The 24,223-nt window shown below is 48.9% G+C and overlaps 1 protein-coding gene across 4 annotated transcripts in view; it reads left to right on the top strand.

Moving 5' to 3' along the window:
• The first annotated feature begins 320 nt into the window (after nucleotides 1-320).
• The window catches only part of LOC142197029 (dual specificity testis-specific protein kinase 1-like), a 61,403-nt gene continuing 37,500 nt past the window's right edge, over nucleotides 321-24,223 (top strand). For all 4 annotated transcript variants that reach the window (XM_075267074.1, XM_075267065.1, XM_075267055.1 and 1 more), the window contains exon 1: nucleotides 321-1,633. In XM_075267074.1, coding sequence (XP_075123175.1) covers nucleotides 1,448-1,633 — 186 coding nt within the window. In that variant the 5' untranslated portion in view covers nucleotides 321-1,447. The remainder of the gene's footprint in view (nucleotides 1,634-24,223) is intronic.

The raw sequence follows: 24,223 nt of genomic DNA, 5'->3' as shown, positions 1-24,223 counted from the left end.
CTCTCCATCACTCTCTCCATCACTCTCTCCATCTCTCTCTCTCTCTGCCTCTCTCTCGGTCTCTCTGTCAGTCTCTCTCTCCTCCGGTCTCAGTCTCTCTCTCTGTCTGTCTGTCCCGGTGTCTATCGGTCTCTCTCTCCGTCTGTCTCTCTCTCTCTCCCGGTGTCTATCCGTCTCTCTCTCTCCGTCTCTCTCTCTCGGTCTCTCCGCCTCTCTGTCTCTCCGTTTCTCCTCCTTCTTGTTTTCTCTTCTTCTTCCGGTGTGACGTGTGGGGCGGAGTCTTCGCTGTGGCCCCGCCCTGTGAGCTCGGTAGCCCCGCCCCCTCCTCGGCCTCCGGTTCTCGCTCTCTCTCACTGTCCCGGAGGCCTCGCTTGTTTCTCGGGGTTGCGGTGAAAGATCAGCGGAGAGGACAAGGCCCGGGAGACCACGTCAGGAATCACCGGGGATATCAGGCAGGGGAACCGGGAGGCTGTGACAGCTAGTGAGGCGGGTGTGATAGGGTGAGCGGGTGTAATAGTGTGCTATCTAGTGAGGCGGGTGTGATAGGGTGACAGGAGGGTGTAATAGGGTGACAGCTAGTGAGGGGGGTGATATTGGGGCGGCCTCTTGTTGTCAGGTGGTTAATAGGTGACAGAAGGGTTTTACAGGGCGACGTCTAGTAAGTAGGGTGTTATTAGGGTGACAGGCGGGTGTTATCAGGGTGATTTATGGTCGGGGGTGTATTGTCGGGGTGATTGGTGCTCAGGTGGGAGTTTTTAGGGTGACAGCGGAGCATTAGGAGGGTGACAGGGACATCTAGTTAGTAAGGTTGCCCTAAAACCCCCTCAATGACTGCAGGGCGGCCATCTTGGATTGTCAGGGACCTGAAGGCCTTCATCTTGGATTGTCGTTGACTGGAGGGCGTCCATCCTGGATTGTTATTTACCGGAGGGCGTCCATCTTGGATTCTCTGATTGGAGGGCGTCCATCTTTGATTGTCGTTGACTGGAGGGCGTCCATCTTGGATTGTTATTTACCGGAGGGCGTCCATCTTGGATTCTCTGATTGGAGGGCGTCCATCTTGGATTGTAGGAGACTGGCGGACGTCCATCTTGGATTCTCTGATTGGAGGGCGTCCATCTTTGATTGTCGTTGACTGGAGGGCGTCCATCTTGGATTCGGTTGGCTGGAGACCCTCTTACTTGGTTTCTTTTGACCAGACAGCTTCCAGCTTGGCTTCCTGTTGATTGGAGGGCGTCCATCTTGGCTGGTGGTTGACCAGGGAGCATCCATCTTGCATGCCCATTGAGTGGAGGTCGTCCATCTAGATCCTTGGCCCTATAGCCACACATGGGGACAGCTCTGAGCTGCTGTATACTGTGGCCCCTCCGCTGTGGTGTCTTCTCTATGGACTATGTGAGGCCCCAGAATCATCGTCCATTGTGGATCCAGGGCATGTGACCAGTCCATGGATATGGAAGGAGATGTGGAGAATGCTGGAGATGGCCATGGGGCGCTGCTGAGCAGCCAGGGCTCCTGTCGCCTGCGCCCCTCCTCCTACCGGGCTCTGCGCAGCGCCGTATCTAATCTCGCCCGCATTGACGACTTCTACTGCGAGAAGATCGGATCCGGCTTCTTCTCCGAAGTCTTCAAGGTAAGACACTGAAATGTAGTTACTTCTAGAGCTGCACATGTACTGTAGTCACTTCTAGGGCTGCACACATACTGTAGTCACTTCTAGAGCTGCACATGTACTGTAGTCACTTCTAGAGCTGCACACGTACTGTAGTCACTTCTACAGGAGCACACGCACTGTAGTCACTTCTAGAGCTGCACACGTACTGTAGTCACTTCCAGAGCTGCACATGTACTGTAGTCACTTCTAGAGCTGCACACGTACTGTAGTCACTTCCAGAGCTGCACATGTACTGTAGTCACTTCTAGAGCTGCACACGCACTGTAGTCACTTCTAGAGCTGCACACGTACTGTAGTCACTTCCAGAGCTGCACATGTACTGTAGTCACTTCTAGAGCTACACATGTACTGTAGTCACTTCTAGAGCTGCATACGTACTGTAGTTACTTCTAGAGCTGCACACGTACTGTAGTCACTTCTAGGGCTGCACACATACTGTAGTCACTTCTAGAGCTGCACATGTACTGTAGTCACTTCTAGAGCTGCACACGTACTGTAGTCACTTCTAGAGCTGCGCATGTACTGTAGACACTTCTAGAGCTGCACATGTACTGTAGTCACTTCTAGAGCTGCACACATACTGTAGTCACTTCTACAGGAGCACACGCACTGTAGTCACTTCTAGAGCTGCACACGTACTGTAGTCACTTCCAGAGCTGCACACGTACTGTAGTCACTTCTAGAGCTGCACACGTACTGTAGTCACTTCCAGAGCTGCACATGTACTGTAGACACTTCTAGAGCTGCACACGTACTGTAGTCACTTCTAGAGCTGCACACGTACTGTAGTCACTTCTAGAGCTGCACATAGTATTGTAGTCACTTCTAGAGCTGCACACGTACTGTAGTCACTTCTAGAGCTGCACACGTACTGTAGTCACTTCTAGAGCTGCACACGTACTGTAGTCACTTCTAGAGCTGCACACGTACTGTAGTCACTTCTAGAGCTGCACTCGTACTGTAGTCACTTCTAGAGCTGTACACGTACTGTAGTCACTTCTAGAGCTGCACACGTACTGTAGTCACTTCTAGAGCTGCACACGTACTGTAGTCACTTCTAGAGCTGCACACGTACTGTAGTCACTTCTAGAGCTGCACACGCACTGTAGTCACTTCTAGAGCTGGACACGCACTGTAGTCACTTCTAGAGCTGCACACGTACTGTAGTCACTTCTAGAGCTGCACACGTACTGTAGTCACTTCTAGAGCTGCACACGTACTGTAGTCACTTCTAGAGCTGCACACGTACTGTAGTCACTTCTAGAGCTGCACACGTACTGTAGTCACTTCTAGAGCTGCACACGTACTGTAGTCACTTCTAGAGCTGCACACGTACTGTAGTCACTTCTAGAGCTGCACACGTACTGTAGTCACTTCTAGAGCTGCACACGTACTGTAGTCACTTCTAGAGCTGCACACGTACTGTAGTCACTTCTAGAGCTGCACACGTACTGTAGTCACTTCTAGAGCTGCACACGTACTGTAGTCACTTCTAGAGCTGCACACGTACTGTAGTCACTTCTAGAGCTGCACACGTACTGTAGTCACTTCTAGAGCTGCACACGTACTGTAGTCACTTCTAGAGCTGCACACGTACTGTAGTCACTTCTAGAGCTGCACACGTACTGTAGTCACTTCTAGAGCTGCACACGTACTGTAGTCACTTCTAGAGCTGCACACGTACTGTAGTCACTTCTAGAGCTGCACACGTACTGTAGTCACTTCTAGAGCTGCACACGTACTGTAGTCACTTCTAGAGCTGCACACGTACTGTAGTCACTTCTAGAGCTGCACACGTACTGTAGTCACTTCTAGAGCTGCACACGTACTGTAGTCACTTCTAGAGCTGCACACGTACTGTAGTCACTTCTAGAGCTGCACACGTACTGTAGTCACTTCTAGAGCTGCACACGTACTGTAGTCACTTCTAGAGCTGCACACGTACTGTAGTCACTTCTAGAGCTGCACACGTACTGTAGTCACTTCTAGAGCTGCACACGTACTGTAGTCACTTCTAGAGCTGCACACGTACTGTAGTCACTTCTAGAGCTGCACACGTACTGTAGTCACTTCTAGAGCTGCACACGTACTGTAGTCACTTCTAGAGCTGCACACGTACTGTAGTCACTTCTAGAGCTGCACACGTACTGTAGTCACTTCTAGAGCTGCACACGTACTGTAGTCACTTCTAGAGCTGGACACGTACTGTAGTCACTTCTAGAGCTGGACACGTACTGTAGTCACTTCTAGAGCTGGACACGTACTGTAGTCACTTCTAGAGCTGGACACGTACTGTAGTCACTTCTAGAGCTGCACACGTACTGTAGTCACTTCTAGAGCTGCACACGTACTGTAGTCACTTCTAGAGCTGCACACGTACTGTAGTCACTTCTAGAGCTGCACACGTACTGTAGTCACTTCTAGAGCTGCACACGTACTGTAGTCACTTCTAGAGCTGCACACGTACTGTAGTCACTTCTAGAGCTGCACACGTACTGTAGTCACTTCTAGAGCTGCACACGTACTGTAGTCACTTCTAGAGCTGCACACGTACTGTAGTCACTTCTAGAGCTGCACACGTACTGTAGTCACTTCTAGAGCTGCACACGTACTGTAGTCACTTCTAGAGCTGCACACGTACTGTAGTCACTTCTAGAGCTGCACACGTACTGTAGTCACTTCTAGAGCTGGACACGTACTGTAGTCACTTCTAGAGCTGGACACGTACTGTAGTCACTTCTAGAGCTGGACACGTACTGTAGTCACTTCTAGAGCTGGACACGTACTGTAGTCACTTCTAGAGCTGCACACGTACTGTAGTCACTTCTAGAGCTGCACACGTACTGTAGTCACTTCTAGAGCTGCACACGTACTGTAGTCACTTCTAGAGCTGCACACGTACTGTAGTCACTTCTAGAGCTGCACACGTACTGTAGTCACTTCTAGAGCTGCACACGTACTGTAGTCACTTCTAGAGCTGGACACGTACTGTAGTCACTTCTAGAGCTGCACACGTACTGTAGTCACTTCTAGAGCTGCACACGTACTGTAGTCACTTCTAGAGCTGCACACGTACTGTAGTCACTTCTAGAGCTGCACACGTACTGTAGTCACTTCTAGAGCTGCACACGTACTGTAGTCACTTCTAGAGCTGCACACGTACTGTAGTCACTTCTAGAGCTGCACACGTACTGTAGTCACTTCTAGAGCTGCACACGTACTGTAGTCACTTCTAGAGCTGCACACGTACTGTAGTCACTTCTAGAGCTGCACACGTACTGTAGTCACTTCTAGAGCTGCACACGTACTGTAGTCACTTCTAGAGCTGCACACGTACTGTAGTCACTTCTAGAGCTGCACACGTACTGTAGTCACTTCTAGAGCTGCACACGTACTGTAGTCACTTCTAGAGCTGGACACGTATTGGGCAGCGATCTCCACAGTGGCCTCTTCTTCTCCCAGTAGGATGTAGAGTTTCCTCTTCTCCCAGTCTGGGATGTGGGCAGAGAGTCTTTGGTAGTAGCCGGCCCTCACAGCTGAGTATTTGGTGCAGTGTAGCAGGAAGTGGGTCTGGTCTTCTAGGACCCCCTGGTCACAGTGCTGGCACAGTCTCTTCTCCCGTGGCTTGTACGTCTGTCTGTATCGCCCCGTCTCTATCTCTAGGTTGTGGGCGCTCAGTCTGTATCGGCTCAGGGTCTGTCTGTGCTTGGGGTGGCGTATTCTCTCCAGGTAGGTGGCCATGGTGTAGTCCCTTTGTAGGGATTGGTACACATTGGTGAGTTTCTTGGAGTTATTTATTTCGTTTCTCCATTCTTCAATGTACCGCTCTCTGTTTGCCTCTGTGGTCGCCTTTATTTCGGCCTTGGTTATCATCTGTTGGTGTTTTTGGTTTGGTGGTTGGCTGCTGTTTGGTTGGTGAATGTCTGGTTTGCTCCGGTGGCTTAGCCATGCTTGGTGGTGGTAGGAGTCGCTCCCCTGGATGTGTGCCTGGAAAGCTAGCGCCCTCTTCTGTATGGTGAGCCATAGGGGGAGTCTGCCTAGCTCTGCCCTGCAGGCCATGTTGGAGGTGGTAGGAGTCGGAGTCGCTCCCCTGGATGTGCCTGGAAAGCCCTGGTCACAGTGCTGGCACAGTCTGTTCTGGGAGCGCTGCCGTGTTACCGCCCCCCACATCACTGGCTCCACCGTCACCCACTGCCCCCCACATCAGTGGAGCCAGTGATGTGGGGGGCGGTGGGGTGTGTGTGGGGGGTGGTGGGGTGATGGTGCAGCCAGTGATGTGGGGGGGGGGGGGGGTGACATCCCAGGTGGGCTCCAGGCAGTGTCCGGGCTCCGTGTGGATGTGACAGGTAACAAGTTGTCTGATCAGTGGTGGCCACATTGCGAGATTGGCGGCCTCCTGTCCCTGTGTGGTGGCCATGGACACTACTACTCCAGTCATGTGTGTGGGGTCACTGGGGCGAGCGCTGCTCTTGGCCGTCCTCAGGGCGTGTTCACAGAGAATCCGCTTGTAACCCCCCCCCCCCCCATTCATTTCATTGGGAGTCACTGACAGATTATTATCAGCAGCCGGCGGAGAGACGTGCGACATGTCCGATCTTCACGCGGATTCTGCAGCTCGAGGCGCCGCTGCTCAGGCCCATTCATCCGAGCCGAACCAGGAGCACCGAGAGAGTCCCCCTACCCTCAGCAGTCCTATGGAGATCTGGGGGGAGGGATTGTCCTGCACCCAATAACTGCACCCAAAATATAGCACTGACAACCTAACACCTACAAGTCAAGGGCGCCCCTTGTGTGTGGAGATGGGGCAGAGAGCGCCCCCTGTGTGTGGAGATGATGTATAACCACATGCAGGGTCAGTTTTGGGGTGTTCTCCTCTCCCTTCTCTTCCCCTCAGTGACAGTGAGGTTGGTGTTGAATAATATGAGAGATTCCAGGCCGAACGCCAGAAAGACAGGGAACCCCCTCCCCCCTCCGAAACCAGCGAGGACTGTGCGGGGAGAACTGGGAGCGCGCCAGCCCCGTATACTAGTGTATATGTATGTATATAGCCAGCCCCGTATACTAGTGTATATATGTATATAGCCAGCCCCATATACTAGTGTATATATATGTATATAGCCAGCCCCGTATACTAGTGTATATATGTATATAGCCAGCCCCATATACTAGTGTATATATATGTATATAGCCAGCCCCGTATACTAGTGTATATGTATGTATATAGCCAGCCCCGTATACTAGTGTATATATATATGTATATAGCCAGCCCCGTATACTAGTGTATATATATGTATATAGCCAGCCCCGTATACTAGTGTATATATATATGTATATAGCCAGCCCCGTATACTAGTGTATATATATGTATATAGCCAGCCCCATATACTAGTGTATATATATGTATATAGCCAGCCCCGTATACTAGTGTATATGTATGTATATAGCCAGCCCCGTATACTAGTGTATATATATATGTATATAGCCAGCCCCGTATACTAGTGTATATATATATGTATATAGCCAGCCCCGTATACTAGTGTATATATATATGTATATAGCCAGCCCCGTATACTAGTGTATATATATATATGTATATAGCCAGCCCCGTATACTAGTGTATATATATGTATATAGCCAGCCCCGTATACTAGTGTATATATGTATATACCCAGCCCCATATACTAGTGTATATATATGTATATAGCCAGCCCCGTATACTAGTGTATATGTATGTATATAGCCAGCCCCGTATACTAGTGTATATATATATGTATATAGCCAGCCCCGTATACTAGTGTATATATATGTATATAGCCAGCCCCGTATACTAGTGTATATATGTATATAGCCAGCCCCATATACTAGTGTGTATATATATGTATATAGCCAGCCCCGTATACTAGTGTATATATGTATATAGCCAGCCCCATATACTAGTGTATATATATGTATATAGCCAGCCCCGTATACTAGTGTATATATATATGTATATAGCCAGCCCCGTATACTAGTGTATATATATGTATATAGCCAGCCCCGTATACTAGTGTATATATATATATGTATATAGCCAGCCCCGTATACTAGTGTATATATATGTATATAGCCAGCCCCGTATACTAGTGTATATATATGTATATAGCCAGCCCCGTATACTAGTGTATATATATGTATATAGCCAGCCCCATATACTAGTGTATATATATGTATATAGCCAGCCCCATATACTAGTGTATATATATATGTATATAGCCAGCCCCGTATACTAGTGTATATGTATGTATATAGCCAGCCCCGTATACTAGTGTATATATATATATGTATATAGCCAGCCCCGTATACTAGTGTATATATATGTATATAGCCAGCCCCGTATACTAGTGTATATATGTATATACCCAGCCCCATATACTAGTGTATATATATGTATATAGCCAGCCCCGTATACTAGTGTATATGTATGTATATAGCCAGCCCCGTATACTAGTGTATATATATATGTATATAGCCAGCCCCGTATACTAGTGTATATATATGTATATAGCCAGCCCCGTATACTAGTGTATATATGTATATAGCCAGCCCCATATACTAGTGTATATATATGTATATAGCCAGCCCCGTATACTAGTGTATATATGTATATAGCCAGCCCCATATACTAGTGTATATATATGTATATAGCCAGCCCCGTATACTAGTGTATATATATGTATATAGCCAGCCCCGTATACTAGTGTATATATATGTATATAGCCAGCCCCGTATACTAGTGTATATATATATGTATATAGCCAGCCCCGTATACTAGTGTATATATATGTATATAGCCAGCCCCGTATACTAGTGTATATATATATATGTATATAGCCAGCCCCGTATACTAGTGTATATATATGTATATAGCCAGCCCCGTATACTAGTGTATATATATGTATATAGCCAGCCCCGTATACTAGTGTATATATATGTATATAGCCAGCCCCGTATACTAGTGTATATATATGTATATAGCCAGCCCCGTATACTAGTGTATATATGTATATAGCCAGCCCCATATACTAGTATATATATGTATATAGCCAGCCCCGTATACTAGTGTATATATGTATATAGCCAGCCCCATATACTAGTGTATATATGTATATAGCCAGCCCCGTATACTAGTGTATGTATATACAGTGTTGGCCAAAAAGTCTTGTCCCCCCTGCAGTCCTGTCAGATAATCCTCGGTGTCCCCCAGATAATGATTACACAGCACAAACTCTTATATAGTATATAAGTGACACAGGGTATATACAGTATAAGTATCACCCCCTGCAGTCCTGTCAGATAATCCTCACTGTCCCCAGATAATGATTACACAGCACAGACTCTTATATAGTATATAAGTGACACAGGGTATATACAGTATAAGTATCGCCCCCTGCAGTCCTGTCAGGTAATCCTCGCTGTCCCCCAGATAATGATTACACAGCACAAACTCTTTGGTAATATCTTCAATGAAAAAAAAAAAGTCACATCATTGATCATTTTACACAAAACTCCAGAACTGGTGCGGACAGAAGTATTGGCGGCCCTATAGGGGGCGTCTTCTTCTCTTTTCCCTGTAATCTCTATGTTGAGGCCTTCTCCTACTTTTGTCTCCTCTGACCAGAGAACATTCTTCCAGAACGGTTTTGGCTTTCTCAGGTAAGTTTTGGCAAACTCCAGCCTGGCTTCTGTCTGTGGGTAAGAAGTGGGGTCTTCCTGGGTCTCCTACCATACAGTCCCTTCTCATTCAGACGCTGACACTGGATAGTACGGGGTGACACTGTTGTACCCTCGGACTGCAGGGCAGCTTGGACTTGTTTGGATGTAAGTCGAGGTTCTTTATCCGCCATCCGCACAATCTTGCGGTGAAATCTCTGGTCAATGTTTCTTCTCCGTCCACATCTAGGGAGGTTAGCCACAGGGCCATGGGCTTTACACTTCTTACTGACACTGCGCACGGTAGACACAGGAACATTCAGGGCTTTGGAGATGGACTTGTAGCCTTGAGATTGCTCAGGCTTCCTCACAATTTTGCTTCTCAAGTCCTCAGACAGTTCTTTGGTCTTCTTTCTTTTCTCCATGCTCAATGTGGTCACACAAGGACACAGGACAGAGGTGGAGGCAACTTTAATCCATTTCAACTGGCTGCAAGTGTGATTTAGTTATTGCCACCACCTGTTAGGTGCCTCAGGTAAGTAACAGGTGCTGGTAATTACACAAATTACAGAAGCATCACATGATTTATCAAACAGTGCCAATACTTTTGTCCTCCCCCTTTTTATGTTTGCTGTGGAATTATATCCAATTTGGCTTTTTGACAATTCTTTTTGTGGTTTTCCATTGAAGACAAAATAAATGAAGAAAATACCAAAGAATTTGTGACTGCAATCATTATCTGGAAGAACACGAGTATTATCTGACAGAAGTGCAGGGGGGCCAATACTTTTGGCCAGCACTGTAGGTATATAGCCAGCACTGTAGGTATATAGCCATCACTGTATGTATATAGCCAGCACTGTGTGTATATAGCCAGCCCTGTATATGACTCCTCAGCTTTCCTGGTGTGACAGCGCCGTCCTCTGGCTGTGAGAGGGTTAATGGGCGCTGAGCGTTCCCCTCACCAGGGCATCCTAATACTGTAATAAGGGGCTTATGTGAGACTCGGAGGATTTACTGCTGACACTTCTTATAGCTAGGGGCCACAGGGGCGGTGGGGGCCGGGCAGGGGGTCAGACGCTGACCTTGTAGTGTATATGAGGAGGGTGGGGCGGTGGTGTGTAATATATATATATATATATATATATATATATATATATATATATATATATATACAGTAGTGTGTATATAAGCAGGCTCTGCTCCCTCACCTGACTACATTATAGCAGCTGTAGTCTGGTAGGGGAGGGGGATACTATGGGGGGGTCTGTCAGGGGGGACCTCGGCCTCTCCCTTCCAGTGAAAGGAAATCTTAAAGCTGCTGTAGATGACACTTGTCTCTTCTACCCTTGTGGGGACAGTTTGGGGAAGTCTTCTCATCTGCACCAGCAGGACGGCTGCCCGGGACACAAGGTCCATGAAGACATGGTTGGGGGTTTACCCTCTACCCAGCTCCCCGACCTACAGAACCCCCGATAATGTGTGTGTGTATATACAGTATATGTAAGGTGGGGGCTGGTATTAGTGTATATATATGAGGTGGGGGCTGGTATTAGTGTATATACAGTATATGTAAGGTGGGGGCTGGTATTAGTGTATATATATGAGGTGGGGGCTGGTATTAGTGTATATACAGTATATGTAAGGTGGGGGCTGGTATTAGTGTATATATATGAGGTGGGGGCTGGTATTAGTGTATATACAGTATATGTAAGGTGGGGGCTGGTATTAGTGTATATATATGAGGTGGGGGCTGGTATTAGTGTATATATATGAGGTGGGGGCTGGTATTAGTGTATATATATATGAGGTGGGGGCTGGTATTAGTGTATATATATGAGGTGGGGGCTGGTATTAGTGTATATATATGAGGTGGGGGCTGGTATTAGTGTATATACAGTATATGTAAGGTGGGGGCTGGTATTAGTGTATATATATGAGGTGGGGGCTGGTATTAGTGTATATATATGAGGTGGGGGCTGGTATTAGTGTATATATATGAGGTGGGGGCTGGTATTAGTGTATATATATGAGGTGGGGGCTGGCATTAGTGTATATATATATATATATGAGGTGGGGGCTGGTATTAGTGTATATATATGAGGTGGGGGCTGGTATTAGTGTATATATATGAGGTGGGGGCTGGTATTAGTGTATATATATGAGGTGGGGGCTGGTATTAGTGTATATATATGAGGTGGGGGCTGGTATTAGTGTATATATATGAGGTGGGGGCTGGTATTAGTGTATATACAGTATATGTAAGGTGGGGGCTGGTATTAGTGTATATATATGAGGTGGGGGCTGGTATTAGTGTATATATATGAGGTGGGGGCTGGCATTAGTGTATATATATATATATATGAGGTGGGGGCTGGTATTAGTGTATATATATGAGGTGGGGGCTGGTATTAGTGTATATATATGAGGTGGGGGCTGGTATTAGTGTATATATATGAGGTGGGGGCTGGTATTAGTGTATATATATGAGGTGGGGGCTGGTATTAGTGTATATATATGAGGTGGGGGCTGGTATTAGTGTATATATATGAGGTGGGGGCTGGTATTAGTGTATATATATGAGGTGGGGGCTGGTATTAGTGTATATATATGAGGTGGGGGCTGGTATTAGTGTATATATATGAGGTGGGGGCTGGTATTAGTGTATATATATGAGGTGGGGGCTGGTATTAGTGTATATATATGAGGTGGGGGCTGGTATTAGTGTATATATATGAGGTGGGGGCTGGTATTAGTGTATATATATGTAAGGTGGGGGCTGGTATTAGTGTATATATATGAGGTGGGGGCTGGTATTAGTGTATATATATGAGGTGGGGGTGGTATTAGTGTATATATATGAGGTGGGGGCTGGTATTAGTGTATATATATGAGGTGGGGGCTGGTATTAGTGTATATATATGAGGTGGGGGCTGGTATTAGTGTATATATATATATGAGGTGGGGGCTGGTATTAGTGTATATATATATATGAGGTGGGGGCTGGTATTAGTGTATATATATGAGGTGGGGGCTGGTATTAGTGTATATATATGAGGTGGGGGCTGGTATTAGTGTATATATATATGAGGTGGGGGCTGGTATTAGTGTATATATATGAGGTGGGGGCTGGTATTAGTGTATATATATGAGGTGGGGGCTGGTATTAGTGTATATATATGAGGTGGGGGCTGGTATTAGTGTATATATATGAGGTGGGGGCTGGTATTAGTGTATATATATGAGGTGGGGGTGGTATTAGTGTATATATATGTAAGGTGGGGGCTGGTATTAGTGTATATATATGTAAGGTGGGGGCTGGTATTAGTGTATATATATGTAAGGTGGGGGCTGGTATTAGTGTATATATATGAGGTGGGGGCTGGTATTAGTGTATATATATGAGGTGGGGGTGGTATTAGTGTATATATATGTAAGGTGGGGGCTGGTATTAGTGTATATATATGAGGTGGGGGCTGGTATTAGTGTATATATATGAGGTGGGGGCTGGTATTAGTGTATATATATGAGGTGGGGGCTGGTATTAGTGTATATATATGAGGTGGGGGTGGTATTAGTGTATATATATGTAAGGTGGGGGCTGGTATTAGTGTATATATATGAGGTGGGGGCTGGTATTAGTGTATATATATGAGGTGGGGGCTGGTATTAGTGTATATATATGAGGTGGGGGCTGGTATTAGTGTATATATATGAGGTGGGGGCTGGTATTAGTGTATATATATGAGGTGGGGGTGGTATTAGTGTATATATATGTAAGGTGGGGGCTGGTATTAGTGTATATATATGAGGTGGGGGCTGGTATTAGTGTATATATATGAGGTGGGGGCTGGTATTAGTGTATATATATGAGGTGGGGGCTGGTATTAGTATATATATATGAGGTGGGGGTGGTATTAGTGTATATATATATGAGGTGGGGGCTGGTATTAGTGTATATATATGAGGTGGAGGCTGGTATTAGTGTATATATATGAGGTGGGGGCTGGTATTAGTGTATATATATGAGGTGGGGGCTGGTATTAGTGTATATATATGAGGTGGGGGCTGGTATTAGTGTATATATATGAGGTGGGGGCTGGTATTAGTATATATATATGAGGTGGGGGTGGTATTAGTGTATATATATATGAGGTGGGGGCTGGTATTAGTGTATATAGATGAGGTGGGGGCTGGTATTAGTGTATATATATGAGGTGGGGGCTGGTATTAGTGTATATAGATGAGGTGGGGGCTGGTATTAGTGTATATATATGAGGTGGGGGCTGGTATTAGTGTATATAGATGAGGTGGGGGCTGGTATTAGTGTATATATATGAGGTGGGGGCTGGTATTAGTGTATATATATATATGAGGTGGGGGCTTCCCCGTGTTTGTGGCTCCAGCTCACCACATAACCCCCTCACAAGGGGCCGCACATTTCCTATTTTCTGGGACTTCTTGTAAGCGACTTCCTCTGAGTTCTGGAGAACAGAGATAAAAGCGACCACATACAGGACATGGAGACACTTATATGGAGGGGGAAATAGTTGTGGGGTCTGCGGAAGCATGTACGTCTCCTCTAGTGGTGGACGTGTGGGGTCTCCTGTAGTGATGGACGTGTGGGGGTCTCCTCTAGTGATGGACGTGTGGGGTCTCCTGTAGTGATGGACGTGTGGGGTCTCCTGTAGTGATGGACGTGTGGGGTCTCCTCTAGTGATGGACGTGTGGGGTCTCCTCTAGTGATGGACGTGTGGGGTCTCCTGTAGTGATGGACGTGTGGGGTCTCCTGTAGTGATGGACGTGTGGGGTCTCCTCTAGTGATGGACATGTGGGGTCTCCTGTAGTGATGGACGTGTGGGGGCTCCTGTAGTGATGGACGTGTGGGGTCTCCTGTAGTGATGGACGTGTGGGGTCTCCTGTAGTGATGGACGTGTGGGATCTCCTCTAGTGATGGACGTGTGGGGTCTCCTCTAGTGACGGATGTGTGGGGTCTCCTCTAGTGACGGACGTGTGGGGTCTCCTCTAGTGATGGACGTGTGGGGTCTCCTCTAGTGATGGACGTGTGGGGTCTCCTCTAGTGATGGACGTGTGGGGTCTCCTCTAGTGATAGACAGACGGACGTGTGGGGTCTCCACTAGTGATGGACAGGTGGGGTCTCCTCTAGTGATGGACAGGTGGACGTGTGGGCTCTCCTCTAGTGATGGACATGTGGGATCTCCTCTAGTGATGGACGTGTGGGGTCTCCTGTAGTGATGGACAGATGGACGTGTGGGGTCTCCTCTAGTGATGGACTTGTGGGGTCTCCTCTAGTGATGGACGTGTGGGGTCTCCTCTAGTGACGGACGTGTGGGGTCTCCTCTAGTGACGGACGTGTGGGGTCTCCTCTAGTGACGGACGTGTGGGGTCTCCTCTAGTGACGGACGTGTGGGGTCTCCTCTAGTGACGGACGTGTGGGGTCTCCTCTAGTGACGGACGTGTGGGGTCTCCTCTAGTGACGGACGTGTGGGGTCTCCTCTAGTGACGGACGTGTGGGGTCTCCTCTAGTGACGGACGTGTGGGGTCTCCTCTAGTGACGGACGTGTGGGGTCTCCTCTAGTGACGGACGTGTGGGGTCTCCTCTAGTGACGGACGTGTGGGGTCTCCTCTAGTGACGGACGTGTGGGGTCTCCTCTAGTGACGGACGTGTGGGGTCTCCTCTAGTGACGGACGTGTGGGGTCTCCTCTAGTGATGGACTTGTGGGGTCTCCTCTAGTGATGGACGTGTGGGGTCTCCTCTAGTGATGGACGTGTGGGGTCTCCTCTAGTGACGGACGTGTGGGGTCTCCTCTAGTGACGGACGTGTGGGGTCTCCTCTAGTGACGGACGTGTGGGGTCTCCTCTAGTGACGGACGTGTGGGGTCTCCTCTAGTGACGGACGTGTGGGGTCTCCTCTAGTGACGGACGTGTGGGGTCTCCTCTAGTGACGGACGTGTGGGGTCTCCTCTAGTGACGGACGTGTGGGGTCTCCTCTAGTGACGGACGTGTGGGGTCTCCTCTAGTGACGGACGTGTGGGGTCTCCTCTAGTGACGGACGTGTGGGGTCTCCTCTAGTGACGGACGTGTGGGGTCTCCTCTAGTGACGGACGTGTGGGGTCTCCTCTAGTGACGGACGTGTGGGGTCTCCTCTAGTGACGGACGTGTGGGGTCTCCTCTAGTGACGGACGTGTGGGGTCTCCTCTAGTGACGGACGTGTGGGGTCTCCTCTAGTGATGGACGTGTGGGGTCTCCTCTAGTGATGGACGTGTGGGGTCTCCTCTAGTGATGGACGTGTGGGGTCTCCTCTAGTGATGGACGTGTGGGGTCTCCTGTAGTGATGGACGTGTGGGGTCTCCTCTAGTGATGGACGTGTGGGGTCTCCTCTAGTGATGGACGTGTGGGGTCTCCTCTAGTGATGGACGTGTGGGGTCTCCTGTAGTGATGGACGTGTGGGGTCTCCTGTAGTGATGGACGTGTGGGGTCTCCTCTAGTGATGGACGTGTGGGGTCTCCTCTAGTGATGGACGTGTGGGGTCTCCTCTAGTGATGGACGTGTGGGGTCTCCTCTAGTGATGGACGTGTGGGGTCTCCTCTAGTGATGGACGTGTGGGGTCTCCTCTAGTGATGGACGTGTGGGGTCTCCTCTAGTGATGGACGTGTGGGGTCTCCTCTAGTGATGGACGTGTGGGGTCTCCTCTAGTGATGGACGTGTGGGGTCTCCTCTAGTGATGGACGTGTGGGGTCTCCTCTAGTGATGGACGTGTGGGGTCTCCTCTAGTGATGGACGTGTGGGGTCTCCTCTAGTGATGGACGTGTGGGGTCTCCTCTAGTGATGGACGTGTGGGGTCTCCTCTAGTGATGGACGTGTGAGGTCTCCTCTAGTGATGGACGTGTGAGGTCTCCTCTAGTGATGGACGTGTGGGGTCTCCTCTAGTGACGGATGTGTGGGGTCTCCTCTAGTGATGGACGTGTGGGGTCTCCTCTAGTGATGGACGTGTGAGGTCTCCTCTAGTGATGGACGTGTGAGGTCTCCTCTAGTGATGGACGTGTGGGGTCTCCTCTAGTGATGGACGTGTGGGGTCTCCTCTAGTGATGGACGTGTGGGGTCTCCTCTAGTGATGGACGTGTGAGGTCTCCTCTAGTGATGGACGTGTGAGGTCTCCTCTAGTGATGGACGTGTGGGGTCTCCTCTAGTGATGGACGTGTGGGGTCTCCTCTAGTGACGGATGTGTGGGGTCTCCTCTAGTGATGGACAGGTGGACGTGGTGAGGAGTTGTGTAATACATGAGTTTTTCTGTGCTGTCTGTACATTCTCAGAGCTCTGGCCACAGTTCAGACTGCAGGTTACCATCGGTCACACGGCCGCAGTCAGGATGTCGAGCTCTCCGGTTACTGACCCTCAGACCCGTCTCTTTGGAAGTGACTGGGCAGATCTTGGCTGGCGTCCACTCCTGGAGCTCACATCTTCTACGTCAGCGGACTTGGACTTCTTCCATCCTGAGGTCGGCTGTGTGTGACCCTAGTGAACCCCACCCTGCTCCAGTCACCGCTCCCTCTATACACCCGGGGCCACACGTGTCTCTTATCATTCTTGGCATTGTCTTTGGTCTGCGCCCTTCATACACTCCACACCTCTGCGTATACACAGAGTATGAGATGGGGGGGAGCAGAGGATATGGATGTGTTGGGGGGGTGTACATGAGATGGGGGGGAGCAGAGGATATGGATGTGTTGGGGGTGTACATGAGATGTGGGGGAGCAGAGGATATGGATGTGTTGCGGTGTATGTGCAGTTTTGGGGAGCAGAGCATGTTGGGGGTGTATGTATGTTGTTGGGGGGGTAGAGGATATGGACATGTTGCGGTGTATGTGTGATGTTGGGGAGCAGAGGATATGGACATGTTGTGGGTCTATATGAGATGTTGGGGAGCAGAGCATTATGGACGTGTTGGGGGTGTATGTATGTTGTTGGGGAGCAGAGCATTATGGACATGTTGGGGGTGTATGTATGTTGTTGGGGAGCAGAGCATTATGGACATGTTGGGGGTCTATATGAGATTTTGGGGAGCAGAGGATATGGATGTGTTGCGGTGTATGCGCAGTTTTGGGGAGCAGAGCTTTATAGACATGTTGGGGTATATGCACAGTTTTGGGGAGCAGAGCATTATGGACATGTTGGGGGCCTGTATGAGATGTTGGGGAGCAGAGCATTATGGACATGTTGGGGGTCTGTATGAGATGTGGGGGAGCGGAGGATATGGATATGTTGGGAGGTGTTTATGAGATGTTGGGGAGCAGAGCATTATGGACATGTTGGGGGTCTATATGAGATGTTGGGGAGCAGAGGATATGGATGTGTTGCGGTGTATGCGCAGTTTTGGGGAGCAGAGCATTATGGACATGTTGGGGGTCTATATGAGATGTTGGGGAGCAGAGGATATGGATGTGTTGTGGTGTATGCACAGTTTTGGGGAGCAGAGCATTATGGACATGTCGAGGGGCTATATGAGATGTTGGGGAGCAGAGCATTATGGACATGTCGAGGGGCTATATGAGATGTTGGGGAGCAGAGGATATGGATGTGTTGCGGTGTATGTGCGATGTTGGGGAGCAGAGCATTATGGACATGTTGGGGGTATATGTGCAGTTTTGGGGAGCAGAGCATTATGGACATGTTGGGGGTGTATGTATGTTGTTGGGGAGCAGAGCATTATGGACATGTTGGGGGTGTATGTAGAGTATGTTGTTGGGGAGCAGAGCATTATGGACATGTTGGGGGTGTATGTAGAGTATGTTGTTGGGGAGCAGAGCATTATGGACATGTTGGGGGTGTATGTATGTTGTTGGGGAGCAGAGCATTATGGACATGTTGGGGGTGTATGTACAGTATGTTGTTGGGGAGCAGAGCATTATGGACATGTTGGGGGTGTATGTAGAGTATGTTGTTGGGGAGCAGAGCATTATGGACATGTTGGGGGTGTATGTATGTTGTTGGGGAGCAGAGCATTATGGACATGTTGGGGGTGTATGTAGAGTATGTTGTTGGGGAGCAGAGCATTATGGACATGTTGGGGGTCTATATGAGATGTTGGAGAGCAGAGCATTATGGACATGTTGGGGGTATATGCACAGTTTTGGGGAGCAGAGCATTATGGACATGTTGGGGGCCTGTATGAGATGTTGGAGAGCAGAGCATTATGGACATGTTGGGGGTGTATGTATGTTGTTGGGGAGCAGAGCATTATGGACATGTTGGGGGTGTATGTATGTTGTTGGGGAGCAGAGCATTATGGACATGTTGGGGGTGTATGTAGAGTATGTTGTTGGGGAGCAGAGCATTATGGACATGTTGGGGGTGTATGTAGAGTATGTTGTTGGGGAGCAGAGCATTATGGACATGTTGGGGGTGTATGTAGAGTATGTTGTTGGGGAGCAGAGCATTATGGACATGTTGGGGGTGTATGTACAGTATGTTGTTGGGGGGTAGAGTATATGGACATGTTATGGCTGTATGTGAGAAGTCACGGAGCAGAGGTGCGGGTAGTCATGGCGGGTGGCCAGAGGTCGTGTCGCTGCCGTCCTTCGCTGTTTCTCGGTTCCACCAGGTAGTTCCGATGAATTATTTATGGGCTCGGGTTGTGAGGACAATGCGCAGAAGCTTTTGTTTCTCGTCTACAATCTGCTGTGAGGTGAATCCTGGTCATGAAGCTGATTGTCTCCCATGTAGGTGGCGTCCATTAATATGCACTGCGACCAGATCACCTAGTATGGGGCTACTTTGGACTTGTTGGGTTGTTTTCTGGTGCTCATGGTTTGCCATAATTTGTCTATGACCTGGTATAGAGGACTGTGTCCACCTTTGATGTTGGGCATGAGGCCGTGTCCTGGAGAAGGTCATGGTTACATTGAGAACTTGCTGCTATCATCAACCACCTGTGGTCCTCCAGAATAAGAGGCCTCAAGACCAAAACACAAGACCCACATCATAGTCACAATCCTGTCAGCCCATCCAATTTTGACCAGTCACAATCTTCCTTCTCTTCTGGCTCTTTGGATCTTGGTTGTCTTCTCCAGTGAGGTGGAAGTTCTTATAGTAATACTTCGCCTGGTTGTGTCTTTCATGTAGACCTATCTAAAGAAGGATCCATCAGCACCGTTGCTCAGACATAGTAGTCTTACTCTTCTTCATTGTCCAACTTTCACATACATAAGATCACTCCACCACCTCCACCATGCTATCTGAGGGCTCATCCATCCATCCATGTCCTTCTTCTACCCATTTCCGGACTGTCTTCTACTGTTGGTTGGTACGTTGACGAGACGTCATCCAGTCACGTTAGATTTCATGGATTCCTGTTGGCTAGTGTCTGATCATGGCAATGACTTTCTGATCATCTGTTCATTGGGTTGCACATCTTGTAGAAACAGCACCACACCTGTCCTTGGGTTGTGTCTGGAATTGCAGCTCAGCTTTACTACAGTGACCATATACATATTTATAAGAGGAAGCCATGTTTTTCTAATGTACTCCCTTGGCCTCAAGACTCATTTGATTTTGGCTGGCCAAATTTGTTATGAAGCTCAAGCTGTAAACCAGTTCTCCCAACTGGACCTCCACCTCTGAGGCCCCCCTGGTGATCTCCACAGATCAGGGTTTCTAAACCCCTTGTGATCTTCACAGATCTGGCTTCACAACCACTAGTGATCTCTACAGATCAGGCATCTTAAGGCCTAGAAACCTCCACATATCCGGCTTCTTAACCCCTGGTGATCCCACAGATCCGGCTTCTTAATCCCTGGTGATCCCACAGATCCGGCTTCTTAATCCCTGGTGATCCCACAGATCCGGCTTCTTAACCCCTGGTGATCCCACAGATCCGGCTTCTTAACCCCTGGTGATCTCATAATCCCTGGTGATCCCATAGATCTGGCTTTTTAACCCCTGTTGATTTCCACAGATCTGGCATTGTAATCCCTGGTGATCTCCACAGATCCGGCTTCTTAATCCCTGGTGATCCCACACATCTGGCTTCTTAACCCCTGCTGATCTCCACAGATCCGACTTTGTAACCCCTGCTGATCTCCACAGATCTGGCTTCGTAACCCCTGCTGATCTCCACAGATCTGGCTTCGTAACCCCTGCTGATCTCCACAGATCCGGCTTCGTAACCCCTGCTGATCTCCACAGATCCGGCTTTGTAACCCCTGGTGATCCCACAGATCTGGCTTTGTAACCCCTGCTGATCTCCACAGATCCGGCTTCTTAACCCCTGCTGATCCCACAGATCTGGTTTATTAATCCCTGGTGATCCCACAGATCCGGCTTCTTAACCCCTAGAGATCTCCACACATCTGGCTTCTTAACCCCTGCTGATCTCCACAGATCTGGCTTTGTAACCCCTGCTGATCTCCACAGATCCGGCTTTGTAACCCCTGCTGATCTCCACAGATCTGGCTTTGTAACCCCTGACGATCGGATGAGAATCTCCTTCTATCACAGTGGTACCATAGGGTGTAGCATAGTAGTGGATGAAGAGCACCTGCACTTTGTGAATGGGTCACCCCGTTCCCCCCCCCCCATCTCTCATTGATACCCGAGACCCCCTGACATGTTTAACCCAATTTTTTCATGTCATGTGGCACGTACCATCTAGTTCCTGAGTTTCCGAGGCCATAATCACATGGCGCTTATTGTGCTGGCTCATTGTGGCTGCGTACACTAAGCGAGGACTCTGCCCCTACTAATATATAATTAGCATTGCTTCAGCCTATAAAAAGTATTCACGCCCCGGCATCCACTCCTCCATTTAGGTGTTAACTATTGAGCACGAAAATATGAACCTCAAATCTCTGCAAGTGATGGCCGAATGGAAAAATATTCACCCCCTACATAGTAGAGACCCCCAGAGACTCCTCCTGTCCTTGTGTAGGATACTGCCTCCAATGGGTCTGGGCTGCAATACCCGATGTAACCATAAACAGGAGGGGCGCTGTTTGGGGAGACCTTCCTCCTATTGTTAGACAGCAGTCAATGATTTACTGTTTACATCTGCAGAACTTCTCAGTCTTGGTCTTGTTGCTTGAGATGGGTGAGCGTCTGTCTGAAGGTCCAGCCACGACCTCGGTGGACATTACCGTGGCGCTCCCGCACATGTAGCAGTGCGCTGATGACCTACGTCTGACCCTCCCGTATCTCAGGTCTCTTTCAGACGGCAGCAGGTTTCCTCCAGGATTTCTCTGTTCTTCTTTCTTCTTTTGACCTTCCCATTTTTTGGGCAGATTTGGCCACCTCTGTATCATGCCATGATACATATCATATGTATTGGGATAAATATAACAGTCCGTGGAGTCTCATCTTCCTCTTAGTTGGTGGCTGCTATATGGGGAGGTGGGGGTGGGGCGGGTGTATTGGGATATATATAACAGTCCGTGGAGTCTCATCTTCCTCTTCGTTGGAGACTGCTATATGGGGAGGTGGGGTGGGGTGGGTGTATTGTTATAAATATAACAGTCCGTGGAGTCTCATCTTCCTCTGGTTTGGTGACAGCTGGACACGTATTGGGCAGCGATCTCCACAGTGGCCTCTTCTTCTCCCAGTAGGATGTAGAGTTTCCTCTTCTCCCAGTCTGGGATGTGGGCAGAGAGTCTTTGGTAGTAGACGGCCCTCACAGCTGAGTATTTGGTGCAGTGTAGCAGGAAGTGGGTCTGGTCTTCTAGGGCCCCCTGGTCACAGTGCTGGCACAGTCTCTTCTCCCGTGGCTTGTACGTCTGCCTGTATCGCCCCGTCTCTATCTCTAGGTTGTGGGCGCTCAGTCTGTACCAGCTCAGGGTCTGTCTGTGCTTGGGGTGGCGTATTCTCTCCAGGTAGGTGGCCATGGTGTAGTCCCTTTGTAGGGATTGGTACACATTGGTGAGTTTCTTGGAGTTATTTATTTCGTTTCTCCATTCTTCAATGTACCGCTCTCTGTTTGCCTCTGTGGTCGCCTTTATTTCGGCCTTGGTTATCATCTGTTGGTGTTTTTGGTTTGGTGGTTGGCTGCTGTTTGGTTGGTGAATGTCTGGTTTGCTCAGGTGGCTTAGCCATGCTTGGTGGTGGTAGGAGTCGCTCCCCTGGATGTGTGCCTGGAAAGCTAGCGCCCTCTTCTGTATGGTGAGCCATAGGGGGAGTCTGCCTAGCTCTGCCCTGCAGGCTATGTTGGTGGTGTTGCGATGGACATGGAGCAGGTATTTGCAGAACTCCAGGTGGAAGTTCTCTGTTGGGCTGGAGTCCCACTTTGACTGGTCTGGGTAGGTGGCTGGGCCCCAAACCTCGCTGCCATAGAGAAGGATCGGGGAGATGACTGCGTCAAATATCTTCAGCCAGACCCTCACCGGTGGTTTGAGGTGGTACAGTTGTCTTCTGATGGCGTAGAAGGTTCTTCAGGCTTTTGCTTTCAGGGTTTCTATTGCTGCTTTGAAGCTTCCTGATTGGCTGAGCTCCAGCCCCAGGTAGGTGTAGCTGTTGGTTTTCTCCAGTGTGGAGCCGTTCAGTGTGAATTGTGGGGTGGTGGAGGCTTTATTGTGGCCCTTCTTCTGGAATACCATGACTTTGGTCTTCTTCTGGTTGATGGGTAGGGCCCATGTGGTGCTGAATTTTTCCAGCACTGACAGGCTTTCTTGGAGGTCTTTCTCGGTGGGGGCCAGGAGTAGGAGGTCATCGGCATACAGCAGGAACTTCACCTCCCGGTCGTTCAGGGTGAGGCCTGGGGTTGGTGAGGTCTCCAGGGCTGTAGCCAGTTCATTGATATAGATGTTGAAGAGCGTTGGGCTCAGGCTACAGCCTTGTCTGACCCCTCGGGCCTGTTGGAAGTATGCGGTCCTTTTCCCATTCACCTTCACACTGCACTGGTTTCCGGTGTAGGAGCTCTTGATGACGTCGTACGTTCTTCCTCCTATTCCACTCTCTAGGAGTTTGAGGAGTAGGCCTGGGTGCCATACTGAATCAAACGCCTTCTTAAAGTCCACGAAGCAGGCGAATATCCCTCTGTAGTTGTTGGGGTCATATTGGTCCCCATTCTTGTAGATGGGGGTTATGAGCCCTTTGTTCCAGTCTTCGGGGAAGTGTCCAGCATTGAGCTCGAGGGTGAATAGCTTTGCCAGTGCCGCGTGTATTGCTGGAGGGCTGTATTTGATCATCTCTGGTAGGATGCCGTCAGGGCCACTGGCCTTTTTGCCTTTCAGCAGGGCAATTCTTTCCTGTATATCTTTTATGGTGATTGGTGAGTCCAGAGGGTTCTGGAAGTCTTTGATGACTTTCTCCATGTCCCTCAGTTTGGTGATTATCTGTTGCTGTTCTGGAGTTAGTTCTTCTTCTGGGATGTTTTTGTAGAGACCTCTGAAGTAGTTGAGCCAGATATTGCCATTTTGGATGTGGAGAGAGTTTTTCTTGGGCTTTGTGCCCATGTGGTGCCAGGTCTCCCAGAATGAGCTGTCCTGGAGGGAGTCCTCTAGTTGCTGTATTTTGTGGGAGAGGTATCTCTGTTTCTTCTCTCTGAGGGTGCCCTTGTATTGCCTGCATAGATTGTTGTAGGCTTCCCTCACCTCCTTGTTGTTGGGGTCCCTGTGTTTTTGGTTGGAGGCTGTTCTTAGGGTATGGCGTAGTGCTTTGCAGTCGCTGTCGAACCATTTGTGGGACTGTTTGTTGGTTTGTCTTATTGGTTTGGTTGGTTTCAGGCCTGCTAGTTCTGCTGTCGTCTGTAGGATGTACTTGAGATCCTTCACAGCTCTGGTGACTCCCTGTTGGTCTGGCTGATAGGTGTTTGTATGGAAGTTTGTGAGCAGTGTCTTGATTTCGGGTCGGTTG

Source organism: Leptodactylus fuscus, chromosome 1 (genome assembly GCF_031893055.1).
Source record: "Leptodactylus fuscus isolate aLepFus1 chromosome 1, aLepFus1.hap2, whole genome shotgun sequence".
In the NCBI taxonomy this organism is placed as follows: Eukaryota; Metazoa; Chordata; class Amphibia; order Anura; family Leptodactylidae; genus Leptodactylus; species Leptodactylus fuscus.
Note: the sequence above shows the minus strand (reverse complement) of the source record. Positions and strands in the feature narration are given on the sequence as shown.